The sequence below is a fragment of the Rhea americana genome, unplaced genomic scaffold (assembly GCF_003343005.1).
Source record: "Rhea americana isolate MKP2758 unplaced genomic scaffold, rheAme1 scaffold_217, whole genome shotgun sequence".
Taxonomy (NCBI): domain Eukaryota; kingdom Metazoa; phylum Chordata; class Aves; order Rheiformes; family Rheidae; genus Rhea; species Rhea americana.
Genome location: NW_028186317.1, coordinates 116,253 through 135,078, shown reverse-complemented (window position 1 = coordinate 135,078; position 18,826 = coordinate 116,253). Strand labels below are relative to the sequence as shown.

General features: G+C 45.4%; 1 protein-coding gene across 13 annotated transcripts in view; it reads right to left on the bottom strand.

Annotated features, from left to right (window-relative positions):
* EIF4G3 (eukaryotic translation initiation factor 4 gamma 3) overlaps positions 1–18,826 on the bottom strand; it is a 93,038-nt gene that overhangs the window by 9,435 nt on the left and 64,777 nt on the right. For all 13 annotated transcript variants that reach the window (XM_085305151.1, XM_085305157.1, XM_085305153.1 and 10 more), the window contains 14 exons: positions 17,363–17,533; positions 15,749–15,946; positions 14,893–15,039; positions 14,362–14,598; positions 12,783–12,887; positions 10,936–11,068; positions 9,386–9,480; positions 8,365–8,458; positions 7,432–7,549; positions 6,729–6,952; positions 4,780–4,895; positions 3,172–3,344; positions 757–882; positions 47–128 (listed from right to left, as the gene is read on the bottom strand). In XM_085305151.1, the coding sequence (XP_085161277.1) occupies positions 47–128; positions 757–882; positions 3,172–3,344; positions 4,780–4,895; positions 6,729–6,952; positions 7,432–7,549; positions 8,365–8,458; positions 9,386–9,480; positions 10,936–11,068; positions 12,783–12,887; positions 14,362–14,598; positions 14,893–15,039; positions 15,749–15,946; positions 17,363–17,533 (2,019 nt within the window). The remainder of the gene's footprint in view (positions 1–46; positions 129–756; positions 883–3,171; positions 3,345–4,779; positions 4,896–6,728; positions 6,953–7,431; positions 7,550–8,364; positions 8,459–9,385; positions 9,481–10,935; positions 11,069–12,782; positions 12,888–14,361; positions 14,599–14,892; positions 15,040–15,748; positions 15,947–17,362; positions 17,534–18,826) is intronic.

Here is an 18,826-nt window from a genome sequence, read left to right as displayed (position 1 = left end):
TCATGCATAAACATGTACTCTATGAGCTGTACACCTGGACACTTACCATTTGTTTGCATAGAAGGTGCAAGATTTCAGCAAGCAAGACGCCAGCTCTTCCCACAGGAAGCAAAGGTTTGCTAAATTCTCTAGAATAAAAGAAAAAGAGATATCTTTCCTTGTAATTTGAATTGTCCCCAAAGACAGTCAATCATCACAGAACAGTGCTGCAGAGTCGGAATGCAAGGCAAGGGGTAGCAATTAAACTACTTAATCCCCAAATATCCATTACACATATAACAATACTGAAACTCTGGTCCTGGAAGCAGTTTCCATTTTTGTGGGTGACCTTTTGTGCCCGTGTTCATGGCCACATCCAGATGGTAATTATTACACCCGGAAACATAAACACTCCTGCACGATACCTTGCTCTCTTCAAATCTAAGACAGATTCTCAGAGCCTTAGCGTGCTCTTGCGTGACTCTACAACACTGGGGCGTTTTGCAGTTCAGCTGAAGCAAACGGGACCGGAGCAGATCTATGGATAAAGCACCACCCCCTGCACCGAACGAGATGGTGACTTGCAGTACAGAGAGTGCCYTTCCCACCACTGAAATATCYGAAGCTCTCAGCAACATGCAGCAMGTCTCGCAAACCAAGTCTCTAATCSTATCTGCRTTTTATCCACTGACGGGACCCACGCGGCGAAAATGCTAGAGCACAGCTAGGCAGACAGCTCAGGCTTGACTGTCRCTGGAAGAAAACAACGTTCCTTACTGTATAAGTTCTCTCATAGAGATTCCTCCTTCTTTTAACATGGGGGTCACCAACTCAGCTAGGTACAACCAAATATGGGGTATATCTATGGCCATATCATCTGCCATCTCCAAGGTATCTGAAAACCTTTGGGGGAAAAAAAAGGAAAAATTTCAAGCATTAAATACAGTTCAATTTGAGATTCTTTTCCTGCAAAGTAAAACTGCACYGTATTAAATCCTTTGTTTTAAAAGAGAACAATAGCATCTCAAAAATAACAATGAATATTGCTGCCATCTAATACTTTCAGCGCTTAAACTGTCAGGAGTTACTATCTCTAGGCAGCAGAGATACCACAAAGAGTACATCAAAAGGCATTCCTTCCATCAAACTGGAATCTGCAGAAGATCCATCCAGAAAAGCTTTATTTAATAATTCTTCCATCCCAGCAATGCGTTGTTCACTAGCTAGTAAAAGCTGTAAAAGGCATTTTTGTCTATGAATACACAAGGTCTAATAAACGGAGTCCCCTTAAAAAAGTACAAACATTAACAAAAGAGGGATAAATAACAACAGAAGTCCAAATGTAAGGTAGTCAGCAAAACGTTCAGTTAATTCTTGCATGAATCATCAACTATCTAAAACACTACACAAAGAAAAGTTCAATAAAGCAGGAAGTGGTTTTGTTCTTTATCCACAAATCATTTGCTCAAACAGGTGCTGACAGCAGACATCCAGAACACAGAACAGGGTAAGCTGAATTACAACATCTCTCCCCAGCTCTAGGTGAGGTTCCCAGTTGCTCAAAACTCTTCGTTCCTGATAAAAGCCTCACACGCAGCGCTGCATTCCGTGCCTGCTACAAGGTGATTGTGTTTTCTGGCTCTCCAGAGTTTTCAAACCAACTTGTTTCTCCCTTAAAACCTTGAAAATTCTGGGGTCCATTTTACACGACTAGCAATTAATTTCTTCCCTTGTGCACTAGCATCAGAAACGGCTTTTAAGCAGGGGCTGTCTCATTTGCTTTRCTCTTTACATCTTTTGCTACTACTTCGACCTCGGTTTGTCCAGGCGTTTCTGCCAGAAATTGGTTTCCTGTCGCGTATCTCCCCAGACCTGCGCTGCGACCAATACTCATACTAYGACCTCTAATTACACGGTAATTTGTCTTGCATTTAGTAAGTACAGTTGTTTGTAGCCTTCTTCTGCACCCGCTGAACACCATGAAGGACACCTGCCCTCTTCTCATCTTCGTGAGCAGCTTTGCTTTGTTTACGCCACATTTGGACCACAAGTCCCAGTATTTCATCAAGATCCCACCAATCTGGCAGCATGACCACTTATCCACACCCCGGGAAACGCAGCAACGGCTTTAATCAAGATCCATTATGGAAATGTATCACTTAGTACGAGTCATTTTGACCATCAGCGACTGCATGAATATAGACAAGTACGCTCCCTGCGGATGTATTTTTTACTGCTGCTCCCTGCAGTTTCAATCTCAGGCCACCTCATCTTTTCCTGCGAGCTGCTGGATTTTTCATCCCAAAAATCCCTGCCGGTCGTGGCTGCAGGGAGATCACCAGCAGAGCGGTCAGCGGTGCCAGCACAAGACACGATTCAAATAAAAGCAGCAAGTCAGGCTAAATGCCTTGAAACTCATTATCTGGAAGCATTATTTCATCTGCCAGGGTTCTCTGGCTGCTTTTCATAGCAATTTCTGTTTCAATCATCCTAGTCTAAGCTCTAGCAAGGACCAAGGGGCGCAGGAGACCACAACTGCTTTTACACCGGGACACCAGTTCAAATCCAGAGGCAGTGACCGTAAGAGCCAAAATGAGCAGGTGATTGAAATTCACTTCTCCGAGGAAGGTGTGACCTGCCCGGTACCCGCGTCTGGCACAGACCCCGAGGTCGCGGCCGCACTTCAGAGGTGAGCTGTCCTGAGAAAGGGCATCGAATGGGTGAAGCCTGTTTTACCGCAAGGAGACTGGCTGTGGTTTTGCGGCTGCCCAGGATTTCACAGTCTATTGGGCTTCAAGGCATTAATGCCACTCAGATATTTTATCTTCTTCCTTCTCCGTCCTAATCACATTGAGTGATTTGCCAAAAGGCAAACACTGACAAATTCATCACAAATCAAAAAATATAAACATGAGCATTTGAATATATACCTAGAGATTTACTTACAAATAAATGCTTCTATAAATACTGAAGTATTTGCATTCATTAAAGCATTTGAAATATTTAAAAGTCTATTAAAATATTGTATTACTTATACGTAAATGGAAATGCTTTTTCACAAAGGATGCCTGGAGAGCTCAGGATATTGCTGCTATCAGATAAACGKGGGAAATGATTACTGGCCAGCGCAACACGCAGCATTTGCAATGAACGCTCAACAAAAGTATCTGTGTGGATGTGCCGAATACAAACCCCTTGAAGAAATCCTGCTTGCTCAGCTTTCCCGACTGCACCAACTGATACAATAACTGGCCCATGTGATCCCTGGTGATCTGACTCCTCTCGAGCGTCGACTCCACTCCTACTCGTACAAAAACAGGCAGCAGATTCTGGGCATTCAGCTCCTCCACGCACTGCATCGCTTCCTGCTCAAACAACACAGAGGATCATTTATTTTGTAGAGTATCAAGCCAAGTCAAAAAGAGGCTATCAGGTTAGATTCATTACTGGTCCAGTCAGGCCTAATAATTCCTATGTTACAAAAACATACCATATAAAGAAGCTGAAAATACATGGGTGACATCTGGAGCAATATTTCCTCTTTATAAAGCATCTATTTTCTGGCACACGCATTTTGTAGTGTAAGCAAATAAAGGCTTTCAAAGCAGTATTCAATGTCATACTTCAAAGATCTCCACTGTTGTCAGTGAAGATCTTCAGCTGATYCTCTAGGTTTAACCCAGCGGATCTCAGTGGGCCTCCTGACTAAACAGACTGGCTCTTCTTCTTAGGTCATGCCTTCAGCCTACAAGAACTGGAAGCCACAGATGAATTTMCAGAGGTCCTAAATGGCCTTTTTCCACAGGTCATGAGCTCAGCAGACCCAGACTGCGCRCTCAGGTCAGGGCTTTTCTGCCAGACCACCTGCCAGATCCTGGTGCCCAGAAGTTAGACTTTGAAGTCTATCTCAAAAAGGAAATGGACTGGAGGCTCCTTTCTGAACTAGCTMATCTAGCCCAGCAGCTCCTCCTGCTAAGGTCTGCTAGACAACATAGCTCCAGATATTGTGAATCAAATTGTATTTTTTCTCCATATCATGATTTAATAATTTCTCCTAGTAACTAGATGTGAATCCCAAACCATCCATCTTAAGAATCTTCTTTCTTTTTCTGATTTTAACTGGAAGCCCTCTCAAGTGCAAGCGATAACTCTGCTTTTAGGGTGCCAAATTGGAACACCCTGGCGCTGTCATTTCAAACTTGGCAGGTTTTTAGAATTTTTTTTCAGCAAAAGAACAAACCAACCACCTTTGTAGCAAATGTAACATTTCTTGCAAACTCCCTGGACACACAAAAAATCCATTTACAAGGGAAACAAAATTGCAACCTTCAACTAGCAAGTGATGACAGCTGCTCAATAATTCTCAATGTTTATTAAAAATATTGTGTAGTTTGTTCAATACTTAGTATTGCTTCATCTACCTCTGGATCAGAACAGCACATGCTTTGATAACTGAATGAAAACTCCAGTTTATTTTCCCACTAGCTTTCCTGCTTCCAAAATTGCTATTATTATGGAGCTGCTCAGTGATTCATGACAGCTACACATACATCTTGCTACTTAAAACACCCAACATGGGCTATTTTTTCCTATTAGTATCAGAGATACAAAACAAGATGTGAGACAACTGCCTAAAACCACTCCTGGAGCTGCGGCTGTCCAAATTTTAACAGGCTGCACCATTTCCACTACGTCTGGAACAGCTGGGTGCTTATAAAGACTCTGTTCCTGGAGAGAAAACACACTCAATGGCCCTTGGCTGCAGACCTTTCCACTAAGCAAGGTTTTCATTTTGCTTACCTTAAAATCATTAATATGCAAGAACTCATCAATGATAGATTTGCATTTTCTCTCTATTTCCTCTTCTGATAGCGAAGGCTTGTCTTGTACAGGAGCTGGGGGAGCTTCTGGCTTGGCTGGCAGTCACGCAGAGAGAAGAGACATTTGGAAAAGGAAAATCAGCACCATTTCCAACAAGATGGTCTGAAAACACAAGTCACCTGTTCCTCCTCTCCAAGCCGTTCCTGCTGGCTGGACAGCAGCAGTCAATAAGCAAGATTTGCTATGGTAACTGCAAGGATGTTGATTTGAAAGTGGTGGACACTGAAACAACCAGTGTAGAGTGTTTYGTGTCTCATCATCAGTTACAGATAATTTTTCTTGGTTAAATTTCCTTTCTCTGTATGAACTCTCTGTATTTCTGTAACTCAACCTTTGAAACACTTAGCAGCAGCACAAGATTTAACACTTTCAAAGCGCTCTATCAACATTAAGTAATTAAACTTCAGGCTGCTACAGCAGGCTACAGCTACAGCTCTGCCAGCAGGCTAYGAATTTCTAGCACGCTGACTGTGATGGGCAGAGACCCAAAGCAATCTCCTGATCACATTCCCACCTCTTCAGCAGAGAGGAAACCCCAAAGACCCAGTCCCCGAGAAGCCCTTTAAAAACTTTCCTCCCAGTGCAGACCACCAAGACAACAAGACGAGCTGTGTTGTGGGAGTCAAGACTCGTTCCTTACTGTTTTGATCGCAGCAGCAGTTTGAGTTTTAGATGCTTCCCAGAGACAGAGCCAAATACTGCGCTTACTGCAAAGGCTCTGTCCACCTTCAACGCCCTCAATACTTTAATGCTAATGAATCAGCTGAGCAGCTGGCAGGAGCATAAACCGGGAGCTGCAGCACTGAGAAGGTGACAACCCACCCCAGTGGGTGCTAGCACCATTGCTGCGCTGAAACCTGCCGGGAACGAGGTCTTTTAGCAGTGTGCTGTTGCCAAAGTAATGTGCACGGTCTGCCCCAGACCCCAGTCATGACTACGGCCCTGGAAAATGGTAAAAAAGCAGAGATGTTGCCTTACTGGGCAAGGAACGCTGGTGCTTCAGCATCACGGTGATAAGCACGTAAGAAGCACCTTGCACCGACTACACGGTCCAGCAGGACTCACCGCAGATTTTAGCCTTGTGGATGTGGCGTATATAAATCCTGAGATAACTAGGATCCGTGACACGCGGCAGCTTGGAGGAAACACGGCTCCAGGCAAACCCAAGTGGCACTGCACCCAAAACGCTCAGCTCCATTTTTGTGCCTTGGGACCATTCAAACAATTGCCTCATCTGCTCTGGCCTGCTGAGAAGGCGACATCCCAGAGACACGGTGACTGAGAAAGCTGCACCCAGGCCTGTTTTTATCCTTTAGTTGTGCCCTTTTCTGCAAAGGGTTGGTGATTCACTAAGGCAATGCAGACAGAACCAAATCCTCCCAAAATAACCAGGAAGATCTGTTAAAGGCCTCTCCAAGCATGTGACATTCTATTTCCTGAAATTCTTCACATCTTTGTGACTTATCCCAGGAGACAGGTTTTAGATACATGAGATTATCTGAGAGGATGCTCCCTAAGACTGATTTCGGAGATGTCTACCCCAAAAACCAGCTSTGACAGGACACTAGGAGGAAAGAATGATGTGGACTGGTATTTTGCGGGTACCTTCTGCCTTTCATCCCTGAAGAAATCTAAGAAGGAGTTGGTGAGAGAAGATGGTGCTAAGAAGCTTCTAAATCAGCTGTGTTACAAACCTTTAGGACATAGATTTTGGTGAACAAAGCTCGACGCTGTGTCATTGTAGGCCGAACATTCACATGGCTGCAGGGAAATCTGCCATTTTTACTGATAAATTCTCCCGTAAGCAGCTTCATGCGTTCAGCAAGACGCCCTGAGCGTGCTCCAGCCCTCGCAGGAGGGTCGCTTACCAGATTCCTTGGCTTTGTTCCTGTCTGCCTCTGAGCTGTTTCTGTCCATCTCCATGCCACCCGTTAACTGCTTCACCGTCTCTAGCATCTCTCTCCGCTGCTCCTCTTGCGCCTGATTGTCGAGCAGCAGCTCTTTACTGCTGCTGCCCCGAAGGAAGGTGTTTGGACGGGTGACTGAAGGCGGGAGAGGTTTGTCGTTCTTCTCCCTGCCCGTGCTCCCACGACTAGGGGACAAAAACAAATTCACTTAAAAGGTTAGGGCACAAGGAAACTCTGCTATTTTAAATGTGGAAAGGCGAATTTTACAACGTAAGGGGCACACCTCTACTACGAAATTGTAAAGAGTGAAGGCTACCTGCAACAGGCGACAACCATCTCTCCTGCTAACGTGTCAATTAAGATAGATGATAGCAAAATGGAATAATCTTCAGAGAAGTCTGGGTTTTAGGTGAAATAGGAGGGGAGAAGATTGGGGAAAACTTTGGAGGGACAGAACTGACAATATGGCAGCAGGTGAGTGCAGCTTTATAAACCGTGCCAAGGGTTAATCAATTATTAAGGGTTAATACACGTTTCATGCTACAAGCTAGAATGGCTGTCCCACCGAACACCCAGGGAGCGCGTGAGCCGGCACAGCCCCACGTGCACATCATGCCACGGGGAAGTACGGGCAGGTTTGGACACAGCAGCGGACTGAACTTACCTAGTTAAGGCCCTGCGAGAATCTAACTCTGAGGATGCAGATGAGGCAGATACGGATGAGACTGGAGGCTGCAGCGCAGAAAATCTGTTCAGGCTAGTGGCACTTGGTCGTAAGGAGTCTGGGAGGTTGCAAAGACAACACAGGGAAGAGGGACAAGAAGGTCAGTGACAATAAGGCATCACAAGACCATTTAAAYGATAGCGGCCGTTTTCAGAGCGATGGGGAGGGAAGCGAAGGGGAAGGGCTGATCCTGTCCCATTTTATCGCTGCTCGTGATATACAGCCATCCCCCCGACGCACCGGTTTTGTTGGTGACACCAGTGTTCAACACATACACCGGTTTTCTTTTGGGGCTGGTTTATGGTTAAACTTCATCTGTTGTTTCTGCCAGGATGCAAAACTCTCTTGGGACCCCACAGGAGTATTCCCCACCTTCTCACCCTGCCTGGCCCCTGTTCCCCCTCCCGGCGAGCCGCAGAAGGGGACATGAGCTGCTGAGAGCTCATTAACAGTGGGGGAGCCTTTTCTATCTGAATTGCTTAACCAGCCTCCCAAAAAGCAAAACAGGAACAACAGAAGTTGTTCTCCCAGGGTGAAACATTAAGGGATGCTGGTGTTTTCCAAGGAGCGGCACAGAGCGCGGGTGCTAAGCCAGGTGGCTCAGTGCTTTTTGCCATTTTCTGCTTTGAAGCCACAGCAAGGAAAGCCTGTAAGAGGTTCCTACCATAATGGGGTAGGAACCTTCTTCTTTTAAACCAAGTGCACAGTTGAATCGCATCTCAGATCTTACCAAGGCCTCGCTGCTGCGTTACTGTTATGGCTCACTGCGATTTACGGAATTCACTCGTGAGCGCTGAGCGCTCCCTCTCAAATCCAAATCTTGGCAAGAAGAGCAGGTAGCAAGGTTGAGGGTGAGCACCTGTCCTGACTTACCCATCTCGCTCGCCTTTGCACCACCACTGCTGCCCTTTCCCCAGCTGCCCAACTGGGCTTTAGGCACAAGCTGAATCTTCTCATCTATTGTGGGCTGTAAAACACATCAATACATACAATCAAAGGGAAAAATTTACATTATTTTATAAATCAGGTATTTTCTTGCAACAATCCCAGGGCACCTRCTTTGGGAATCCAAAAATGAATTTTTAACACATTCCTGAAAGACTAAACTCCAGCCAAAAACAGAGGACGCATCCAACCGCACTAGAAATAGCCTCTTCCAAAGTGAAACGAGACGTTCACCATGACTGGGAGCTTCTTTATTACAAGCAGTAGAGCTCAGTAGAGGAAAAAACACGGTGTATCAGTACTTGAAAGATGTTCAGTTTGTTTGCAAGGAATAAACTAGTTCCGCTGTCCACCCAACCTACCAGTAAAGGCTTTGGTGGGAATTTGCACAACAACAGAGAGAATTCAGAGGGTGGAAATGACAGCAGGTTGCAAAATGTGAAGCAAAAACCTGGACTGAACTTCTGGATTGTGGTCCCAAAACACCGTACAAGTTGGCACTGCTCTTAYTATGCTTCCAAGCTTGGAGTATTGCTATCTGATATGTTAGGAACATTTTTTTTTATAAAAGTTTGAATGTGGCATCCTCATTCTACTAAGACGACGGTATCCRAATTTGCATTCTCTTTTCATTACTTAAAAAAATGCATTTTTCCAAATTGGAGAACTTGCAGGTCACTAAAAGCACCTTTATGAATCTTAGAAAGCATGTTGCATACTGCTTTTCCTTGAAACAAATAAAATAGGAACATTTAGAAGATGAAAGCGTTTTCTTCTGAGGTTTACTTACGTACACTACAAATTTTCAGGATTTAAAATATCAAAACATTGCCCCAAGTAACAAGTAACAAGTAACAAAGCCTACCTAGGCTTTCCTAGGTAGAAAGATGTAATACGGTGATGTCTGGGCACTTTTGTAGCTCTGAAGGAGCTCCGCGCTGGTACATACCTTGGTGATTTTAAGGAATTTGGTGGGGTCCAGCACTCTGCTGTTCTTCGCCCCCTGCACAGTGTTCCAACCGCCTTCATCGACACGCTGGACACCTACCGGAAGACAGATGCAGTTTCCTTTAGCTCCTTACCTGCTGGCTGCACCGCACCCGAGGAGACTGCACGCAACCACCTCCCAGTTCAACGTGAAGAGGTACAGAAGATGGTGCAGCTTGCTAAGCCTCCGTGCAATTCTGCGCCAAAATCATCAGGCACGTCTCTCGGAATATTTCTTTGCACTGAGATGATACAGCTACTTTGCCTGACTTTATTATCCTAACATAGCCTTGATACAAGTAACAGTATTTCCAAGGGTAGATTTTTGTAGCGTTGCTTCCTGCTTAAGGAATGATTGCTCCGACCGTGTTCTTGGGATTTTGATAAGGCTGCACATACTGTGCCTTATCAGAGGCTCACAAACGGAGAAGAAACGTCTTTCTGCTAACCAAACGGTGCGCTTGTCGCACAGATGTCCGCAGCGTTAGGCTAGTCTCAGTGTAGATTCATTCAGGCAGTCTAGACCTCCTCTCCTTCTTACGATGCCAATTGTCRGAGAATTAAAACAAAACAAATGTGTGTTGTCTTTACACCTTTTTTCCCCGCAGCACTTTCATTTAATAACCTTTAGTGTTAAAGGATCTGAAGATTACTTTTTCCATGCTTGGYTCTGTCCCACAGCCCTTGCTTTCCCTGCCTGCTAACCCTGTTTACTTACCTTTATCCCTCAAATCCTCTCTGTAAAGCTCCTTCTGCACTTCTGCTCTTAACGGYCATTTTACTTCTACCTTATTGTCCTATTTATACTGCAATGGGTATTTTAATGTCTGTATTTTGACAAAATTAATTCCAGCCTTTCTGGAAGGGAAGAAAACCATCTGATCATTTCCACTGCTGACTGGTACCTTGCTGCCTTACCGAAACCGCTGAGGCCAGACGAAACAAGGGGCAGGATTTAGTGCTAGTACACGGGAATATGATGTTTCGGAAACAAAAAAAAGACTTGCACATTTTGGCCCAATGCCTTTGAAAAGCACCGACTGCTCCAACTTCCTCTTCAGGTAGTGTTATTTTCAACAGCTGTTAACAATTTAAGGCAATGTGAAGATGCTCTTTTCCACATCGAGTTAACATCTCACAACTTTAAAGACCTCATTGTTGCTCGTGAAATAAGACGTTATCCTGTGCAASAATGAATGGCAAATCTGACTCCTACATGGCACCTTCTAGTAATAGGTTTCTGGCAGCCTTCACAAAACGGAATATAGTTTGCATGAATAAAACTTCAGCGCAATTAGCCTGGGATGTTTATTTTTACCAAGGGATTTGCCCCCAAAKCCAATCCACAGCAAGTCTGTTCCACTTCCAGCCCCAGCCATAACCAGGCCCCAAATCTGTCTTGCTCATTACATGTAGGAAAAAGCACAGATCTTTTACTTTTAGGTGGGATTCTGACTATGGCCCTTGGATGTGTAGCAGTGAAATAAGCAGCCAGCTCAGCTTTTACTTTACCCGGTCTCCTCTTCTCTTTGGTCATGAGTTGTTGGACCTTCCTCTGTTCTTCCTGCTCTTCAATCTTGGCTTCTTTATGAATCTGCTCAATGGTCTTCGGGCCCTGGTCTGCTCGTCGCGAAACCCAGTTGCACTAGGAAAGCAAAAAAGCATAAGCTCAGTGCTATTTCCAGGGGAAAATAAACAGAATAGCTTGTTGTAAATGGGATATTTTTTCCATTATTTTGTTGTAGAYGGGATATTTTGAACACTGTGAGAATGACACCTTCTCAGTAACCTCCTCACCCTTTGAATGTAGTAGTGAGCATGTTCCCCAASGGACATGGGGGGAATTCTGGGTCCCGTTGTTGACACGGTACACTATAGCCACAGGTTAGAGCTATCACCGACAGAGCTATGTATGTTAGAGGAGAACGGAGGTTGCACCGGAGACCTGGCTTTGKAGTGGCATGACTGAACTCAAGACTTTCAACCCTTAGCATCTTGCGCATTTCCAGCTTTCAACATCTTCCTAGGTSCAGAGGAAAGAGATGGACTAGAGGGAGGTTACTATTACTCTCTCTCAGTTTATTACTGACACTGTTCATGGAGTCCTTCCTCCAAGCTTGAAGAAAAACTGATACAACGGAAATAACAAAGAAGCAGGAAGCGACCAGGTTTGATCTGGAGATGGTGCTTTACCACTTCAGAAATCGCGATGGCCGAGACAGGAATCCTGTCGAGAGAGAGACAGTCCTGTCTCTCCTTAAAAACRTTCCTACTGCTTGATGTGTCTATTTAATCATGCACTGCACAGGTGCATCTATCCCCAGAATAACCAGACTGGCTCCTGATCTTGCTGCAGCCTCATTACACGTTACACATTGTAATCATCTGTGTGGACCTTGCAGCCAAAACTGTGACCTCAGCCTGCACAAAACCCCAAAACAGCTTCAAAAAGCTATCTGAGGTGTAAAACCCTTTGGGACAGTAGGCAAGGGCTGTCTCAGGACTAGCACTGCTGAAGCTATGCTGTTGCACTATCAGCACTGGTTAAATTACATGTATTTGGGAACGTTTGTGCAAGGTGCAGTCCCACCTTTAACCGCACCGTGTACCCAGACCTGTTGCTGTATGGGAGAGACTCCACGATTACAACACGATGAGTCCCTGTCTACACTGCATGTTTTAGCACCAAGGTCTCTCTCATCTATCATTTTYGGAGTTTAGCGTGGACCCATCATCCTAACGCTGTGACCAAGAGCAGACTCCGCTTTCATCTACACAACACGGCCAGTGAACGATTTGCAGTGGCCTAGTTGAGCTAGCGATACAAGCTAATACAGGTCCATCTTTCTGTAAAATACATATTACTATGAAAAATGGCCCTCACAGTTCTTCTGTAGCCAGACTGACAAATCGCAGAGCGCTTTGGTTCTGCAGCCACACACGTCCCATCAGCACCAGCCAGCGCTGGCAGGAATCGGTGCGTTCGATTGCTCAGCAGGAACACCAGAGCGCACTGAAACACGTGCAGCCCCGCAGGGCGACTGGCACAGGCAAACAGACGGGATACTGGGGGCAAAACCACCCAAACCCTCTTCCCGGAGAAAGCTCAAGTGCATCTGCTGCAATCAGGCTGGATTACGTATTCGAACCTGGTGTGAATACACTTCTACCGTTTAGCTGAACCTAAACACCCCTCGCGTATAAAGCAGTCCATCTAGCAACCACTCATCTCTCAGCCTTCATTACAGCAAAAAGAGAGACATTCCTTACCTCTCCAACGGCCAGACTACTGGGCTGACAAAGAGCAGGGACAGTTGCGAAAGGGAATAGCTCTTTTCCTTATTTCAGTGGGTACGTACCAGCCTTAGGTCTATTACATCCTGAAGCATGAACCGAATCCTCGAAGATGTTTTTCTCTCTTTCACAATCTTTTCCATCTGATTAAAATACTGGTCCATGCGAGGCTACACAAGAGAAACCACATCATCAGCATATCTCAGAAGAAAAGGAGAACGTGTCCTTGGACGGATCATCAGCGGGTTCTGTACTACAGCACTGGAGCCATCACGGCGCCCAGCAGGGATCTGGGCGCCTAGATTTGCTCTCTGGAAAAGCGTGCACCGGGTTTCACACAACTTCACAGGTGAGATTTGAGTGTGYACGGCCCAAAGCTTAGTACAAAAATCACACAAGCATTATACACAAGCTTATTCCTTCCAAAAAGTTTTGATGTGATAGAATCTGTATCAGTCTGCACTGAAGACACGAAATGGCACCATAACCGGAGAAGCCTTCATTAGGTCTAGGTTTCACTTGCCAGGCTCTTAAACTTCAGCCTTTTTCCCCAAAGCGGGGGCTCCAGGTGTTTTAAACAAAACTTTGCAGGGCAGTTTTATAAAACTAAATTATTTCCCACTCCCTTCATTAAAAACTAGCTAAATCCTTTTCCTTATACTTAAAAAAAAAAAAAAAAAAAACCACTATTTCAATTTGGTATGGTCTTGCTCTGGAAAGTTTCAGCTGTGAGGGCAAACGTTTCCAAAGTTAAGAATGATGAGAAAAATATTTAAAATCGACTTTTTCCATAAACTTTAATTATAACTATCATTAACACTTCGGCCTCAATGCAAACGTGTTATAAAATGTCTCCCCCTTTAACAGGAAATAAATAAAAGACTCTCATTCAACCTTGATAAAAATAACTAATCACAAAGACTGAAACACCCAGGACTCATCTAACATGACCTCTGCTACCGCTCAAAAGTCAGACTCTGTTTTCTTCCCAAAACATGCAGAGAAATTGAATCCCCATCGCTGCCACTTTCAAACCTGCGCCGATAAAGCACACGCTATCACATTAACAGCGTAAGGGATTTAGCCCGGGAGATCAGCGCTAAACTACGCTGTTTCAGTCAGTGCTACACAAAATGATTCAGGAAACTGTTTGTCCAAGGGCTCCCCGGACAGATCACGATGGATCCGCTGCGATCTCTGCAACCCGGCCCGCTGCAAGGGAACTCCCTTCCCCGAGCAGCTGAAAGCAATTAGCTCAGTTTGCTTCCAAAGCCGAGTCCGACCGATTTCTGGCAAAACCCTGGAATGCTTTTTCATCCCAAGCCTGGCTTTTCAGAAGGACAAGCAGATGGTCTGTGCCAGCTGAAGCTCCTCCAACGTGTAAGGCACCGTGTTACATATCCATTGGGCGGCAAGTCGGGAGGAGGACACGGCTGCAAAACATCTGCTTCCTTCCAGAGTAACTGGAGGTGACAGCACAAGGCAAACGCAATTGCAAAGTTTCAGGTGGGAGTTCAGGCCAGTTAGCACATTTTCTTGTATTAAACCTGAACGCTACATTCAGTGGTACATTTCTTGGGTAATGCAAACCCTTGAAAGCAAAGAAGCCGCTTTAAATCTTAAGACTTAAATGTCCTGCCCTACCTTTGCTTTCTCAAAGTCCAGGTCCTTGCCAATGGTAGTTAGCAGGCGGCAAAGGCACTCGAGGGACTCCTCATCATGGTTCTTCAGCAGCTTTACCACGCAGTCATGCATGATGGCCTCTGTCAGCATTTTGAGTTTGAAAAGTTCGCCAATGAATTTAATGTTCCCAATAGACCTCCGTCGAGCTTTGTCCTTGGCCTCTTCCAGCTCGTCATGGAGCCGTGTCTTCTCCTCTGGCTGTAAAACACAAAAGGGAGCTCTAAAAAGCACRATCACAGAGCACAGAGCTCTTTAGAAGATCCAGTTCTGCATTATAGGTGCTTTTGTCCCTGTTCATCCTCTTTGTCCTAAAAACCAAAAAGAGGCTTTTATAAAAGTACCAATCAAGGCAAACACTTTTTATTATACTCTGCCGCAGTGAGGGTGGGAAACTCTCAAGAACTCCAAAATTCCCCCCAAATCAACAGCAGTCTTCAAAGAGATTGTTTTCAGAGGGACCGCTGAGAATTTAGGGAAAAAAATATCACTTACAGTGGTAGCAGCTTCAAGTTCCTTCTGCTTCTTTTCAAAGACGTCGTCATCAGCTTTGTCTTTTTCAAATTCCTTCTGGCAACGATTCAACAGCAACTTGCGGAAATTTACTGTGCTCCCAGGCTTGTCTGCCATAGGTACTTTCAGCTGTAAGAAGAGGGAGAAAAAGCGAGATTGGCCATACACCGTGAATTACATTTTATTTTGTGCTTCATGTTCAGCTATACAAGTCTGCAAGGCTACAACAGTTAAGCATCACGTCACGGTTTCCAGCAGTTTTAGATTTCATACGTAAAGCTGTGCTCCACATTCGGCAGGCACCACCTCTGCCTGGAGAGGGACTGCGTTTCCATTCATGCGATCCTTTAAAAAATGACTTAAAAAAATGCTTAAAAAAAGGATTGTTATACAGTGAAGACTCTGGGGTCATGCTCCTTCACTGTGCGTTACAGCAAATCACCGTTGGAGGGAGGAGGGAGTAATTTTGTCCTAACTTCAGCATCCAACAGCTGGCTGTCCAAAGCTTGGCTCAACACCTTGGGCTCCTCTTTGAAGCTAGGGAGTGAAATTGGACTTTCCAAAGATGACTCACTGCATCTTGTGACCAGGCAGAGCTAAGTGCTCCATGCCCTTAACTCCAAACAACGTGTCACTGGTAAAGCCCTCTGCCTGCAAGCATGGCTAACGAACGTACACGAGCAAATCTCAGATATAAACCATTACTTAAGTTTGGAAGCTAACATTTAACTCTGTTCTTGCCACATTTCCTTAACTGTCATTCAATTCATGGGGATAACGGGCAGGAAGGGGAATATCTACCCAAAGGAACTTCTCATTTGACTTTTGCTGCTCTTACCGTTACAAGACATCTACACATGTTTGCGTATGCCACTGAGAAGCTTGGTTCATCAATAGCCTTCTCAAAGACCAGGTCAATGACTCCTTTCAGCCTCTCTTCCGTGTCTACTGTCAGGTCTGTTACTTGCTTCATTAGTTGATTGAACATCTGGGGCGTCAACTTGTTCAAGATGCTTCGTACCTTGCGGAACAGCTCCTAAAACAACAGGAGAACATTAAGTGCAGGGCACAAACTGGGCGGATGGTACTTTTCAGCAACGAGCTAGGACACTTTTTAAAGGTCGTAGAGGAATTTCTCAGTTGCCAAATTGCACACAAAATACACGTGCCTCTGAATACACGAACCTTAAAACAGCAGACCTTGCGCTATTGTTCATCAGCAGGAGCCAAACTGCAGCTGGTGCCTTACAGACACACCACAGCCTTGTTACTGGGGTCTCCTCTCTGCCTCCAAACACAGAAGGCGGCAAGTACCACGGTCTCTCCCTTTCCCCCCAAAATGACCATCACACTTATGGACAAAGCCAAGCAGAGCAAGAGCACATTTCCTTGTCCCTTAGTAGGCAAGTCCATCTCCTCAGCTCCCCAAATTCAAGGTAACAGGGCAGAAGTTTTGGAAACATCCAAGATGCTTGTCCGGTGCTTTTTTCCAAGCACGACAGGGGCACAGAGCCCTTGCTGTCACCCAAGTGAAATACTCTTTTTCTCCTGTGCTCAATATATAGAGGACAGACATCTCCAGATGTTCTTGATCACCTGGAGTTTAAATCCTGCTTCGCTTACCTGCCAAACAATACTTTGCCCTCCTACGGCAGAAAGGGGGAATCTAGGGAAAGGAGAGTCCTCCGGCCAGAGCCGGCTTTCGTAAACACCCTCTCCCCACTCATCCCACCGGAGAAGGCAACATTTCAACTGAAAGCTAAAAGCACTAATTTAATATTAATTTAGCTATGAGAGATGAAGCGGACATCTTCCTCAAAAGAGGTAACCAACCTTTCCTGGGCTTACTTCATGGCAGACTTTCTCCTTTTCTAGCCAGAGGGATAATTAGGTCACCAGGGCTGCAGTCAGCCCTGAGAACAGCATTCCAGTGTCCTTTAAGGACATCCCACCGTATCGGCCAAATCCGAGGTTTCACCGCCAGGCAAATAGCGCCACTAAAAGCGGCTGCCCATGGAGAGAGGGAGGGGAGAAACACACAGAGGAAGTTTCAGCCGCAGCATTTTGGAGTCGGGCAAGACGAACTGAGGGAATCTTACAGAGGAACCTCAGCATAGCTGAGGTTTGGGACAGAAACGTCATTTAAAAGAGGATAAAAAGCAAGCTGTGTGTTGGGAGTCTGAGGTTGGTTGTTTTAGGAGCAAGACAGAAATATTCTAGTAAAATAGTGATATAAAAAAAATCCTAGAAGAGAGGTAGTAGGTTGTCTGGTCTATTTTAGACTCCCTTGATTTACAAGATTGCAATTTAAACTCCAGATCAAGAAAAAAAAAATCATCAAGGTAGGCCCAAGCTGGGATTCGAGCTGGACTTTGGTTGCCCTTTTTTACTGTCTTACACAACAGCAAAGGCAAACTGCTGTGCTCACGGAAGGGGTTGCTAAAGCTCTTACCTGGGTTTTGACATTTTCCGGGTCCTCGGTTTGGTTCTCTCTTTTCAGGCTCGGCTTCCAGGCRTTCTCCGCCTTCTTGAGATGGACATCCTCCTTCACGCACACGGTGATAATCTTCCTAGGCTCTCGCCTCTGGCCCGGCTGAGATCTCCTCGGTCCGGCATTCAACAACTAGGACAAAAATATTCCTTGTTATATCCCCTTTTACAATTGCGTCTCAAGAAAACGCTCCGGGGGCTCAARCGAACCCCTGCTGATGGCGATGCTGTCCATCAGCGACTCATCCCATGGTTTTTAGGATTCCCTTCAAGGCAACACAGTGGTCCAGAGCGGTCAGGGGGAACACGAAGACGCTAAACGCGCTTCTCTCGGGCAGCCACTGCCGCAGCGGATGCAGGACCGTGCTTCCACACATCCCTACGTTCCAGGTGCTGCTAGCGCGTGGCCAAACTCAACCCTACTGACCAAAACGAGCTCTTGGGAGCTGGAAACTGTTCAACCGAGACATCGCCGTGAAGATGTATACAAGGATTGAACAAGTCCTTCAGAGATGTATTTCAAACGTGCCATCTCAAGCAACTAAGTGATATTTTTGGTAAATCTGTTGATTTATTATTATGATTTTACTGGTTTCAAACAGAGCCATTTTGAGTTAGGAGTAACGTAAAACACTTCAGCACACACCACAGCACCTTGATACTCTCCTACATCGTAGGAACGCGAATCTTAATAGTTGACAGTCAAAAACTTTCTGTAGCTTTGCAGGAGAAGGAGGGAAACTCGGTTCTTCCCTGCACTCGTGTACCACCTGACGCTCCTCCCAGCCACATCCAGCAGGGAAACTGCTGAGAGCACAGCAGAGATTTGCATCAGCGCTAGGGCGCACAACACGCACCCAGATCCCTTCCTCGTCACTTGGGATCTCCCAAACAAACGCTAAACGTGTCAAGTGTGGCGCTGAGGCTTGTTTCTACCTGCGCTCTCGTGTTTCTGAACTCATTTATTAGAAACGTCCAACCTCAATGTAAAAATTAGTGCACTAATAAAACCTCATTATCAAAACCCGTGATTTTCGGCAGAAGTAATCAATCTCTCTGGCTGGCGGTACRCAACCCTTCCATGAAAGCTGAGCCATTTAAAGCACGGCTCCGTTCAGCGAAGCGATCCAGCCACATCAGAGGCAAAATCATCTGCGTTACTCAAATGGTTGAACTGAATGCACGAGGAAAGTGCTTTTAGCTTGTACTTCACATGCTATGTATCAGCCCAAAATACACTTTTGCCCGATGGAAAAGAAAAAAATCCTCCTTAAATACACGAACTTTTCTCTGCGATTCCAACCGCTTCGCTTTGACAACATCGCCGCGTGCTGCTGCTGAAAGCAAAGAAACGTAATCGCCGTCACTGCTGGAGTCTTTTGCGGCTTCATAAAGTGATAACGTAAAGAGAATAAAAGGTTGGCAA